Source organism: Nicotiana tabacum, chromosome 24, assembly GCF_000715075.1.
Source record: "Nicotiana tabacum cultivar K326 chromosome 24, ASM71507v2, whole genome shotgun sequence".
Taxonomy (NCBI): Eukaryota; Viridiplantae; Streptophyta; class Magnoliopsida; order Solanales; family Solanaceae; genus Nicotiana; species Nicotiana tabacum.
In genome coordinates, this window is record NC_134103.1 from 64,272,806 (window position 1) to 64,274,536 (window position 1,731).

At 35.5% G+C, this 1,731-nt stretch overlaps 1 protein-coding gene across 1 annotated transcript; it reads left to right on the forward strand.

Annotated features, from left to right (window-relative positions):
* The first annotated feature begins 735 nt into the window (after positions 1-735).
* LOC107779498 (uncharacterized) lies at positions 736-1,449 on the forward strand. The gene has a single exon (XM_016599944.1). It carries the CDS (start codon positions 736-738, stop codon positions 1,447-1,449), a length of 714 nt encoding a protein of 237 aa, XP_016455430.1.
* Positions 1,450-1,731: the final 282 nt, after the last annotated feature.

Here is a 1,731-nt window from a genome sequence, read left to right on the forward strand (position 1 = left end):
GAAAATCATGTAATATCTATTTATTATTGGTGATATTTAATTAGAATAATCTGAAAATTTTGTTAATTCAAGGAAAACGCAAAAATACATATTTTGCCGAATTGGTCAGAAAATCGGAGGTAACATGTTGACGGACTTCGATTGACCTGAAATTTGGTAGGTTCATGCGAAACAGCTCAGTGGTCAATACATATGAGCTTAGCTCATGATGTAAGCCATTTTTCGGGTATTCGGGGTCGTTTAGATGGTGTTTTGGGCATTTTCTATTTTTTTAGAATTTTTTCAAATTGTTTTTAATCCAGTGGTAGTAGGGATTATTCTCTATGGACTCCAGGGTTAAATTATGGTGATATAATGAATTTACACGTTGACGTAGGTCTTCTTCCATATCGGATAAACTTATTATAGGTAATCACTAGGTAATACTAGTTGTTGTTTACTTGTATTTGCTCTCCATCTCAGTATGCATGTTGGTTCAATGAGACTAATATCTTTAATGTTAATGTTCACTTGACTTAAATGAACAGTTTGCTCTCCATCTGAGTAAGGCATGTTTTAATTCATGAAGTGAATAATCTGTCATTACATATGTATATTGCAAGAATAGCTGTTTTTCCATCGAAACTTGTTGTTCAAGGTGCATGAATTATATGTATGTAGTGTGTTTTGAATTTTAATATTCAATAAAACATGACTTATTTTGTTCTATTTGTTTAATTGTCTCTCAGATTAACCATGATTGCTTTCAATCCCCTCACTGCTATTCTTACTCAAAATAAACTTGAGGGTCCGAATTATGTTGATTGGAAACGAAACTTGGATATTGTCCTAATTGCCGAGGAGTACAAATTTGTACTTGATGAGGTGTGTCTAGAAAAACCTGGAGAAGATGCTATGGATGATGAACAGAAAGCGTACCAAAAATGGGTTAAGATTGATGAGATGGTGCGGTGTTACATTCTGACATCTATGTCGAATGTTCTGCAACATCATCATCAGTCTACGGAGTCTGCTTATGACATTCTGAAAAATCTCAAAGAGATGTTTGGAGATCAGAATCGTGCGGCTAACCAGATTGCCATGAAAGCTCTTCTGAATACCAAAATGGTTAAAGGTTTATCTGTTAGGGACCATGTTCTGAAGATGATGAGTCTTCTGAATGAACTGGAGGTTCTTGGAGCTAACACTGACAAGGATACGCAGGTTGAGATGATCCTGCAGACTCTGTCTGATAGTTTTCAGCAGTTTCGCCTAAATTATAATATGAACAAAGTGGATTTGTCACTTGCGAAATTGCTGAATGAGCTGCAGTCGACAGAGACGATTATCAAGCAACAAGCTCCACCTATGGCACTTAATTTTGAGATAGGTTCTTCTTCTAAGCCGAGAGGCGGGAAAAAGAAGAAAAAGGTTCAAAACCCTCTGTTGGAGGAGCTACTGCTGGTGTAAAAAAGCCTAAGGGCAAGTGTTATCACTGCAAGAAGCATGGGCATCATAAATCTGAATGTTTTAAAAAGTTCAAAGAATTTAAGACAGAGACTGAAAAGCGACATAATAAATATATCAAGTCGCTACGATCTGATTGTGGTGAAGGGTACCTCTCTGCGGAATTTTTTTAGTTACTTATCATTGTGAACAACTAATTTTTGACCACACCCAAATTCTATAGTATTTTAGTGTAAAAATTTCTTTTAGGTCTAATTTTTATGTTTTAAAGTTTTATCTTACGCT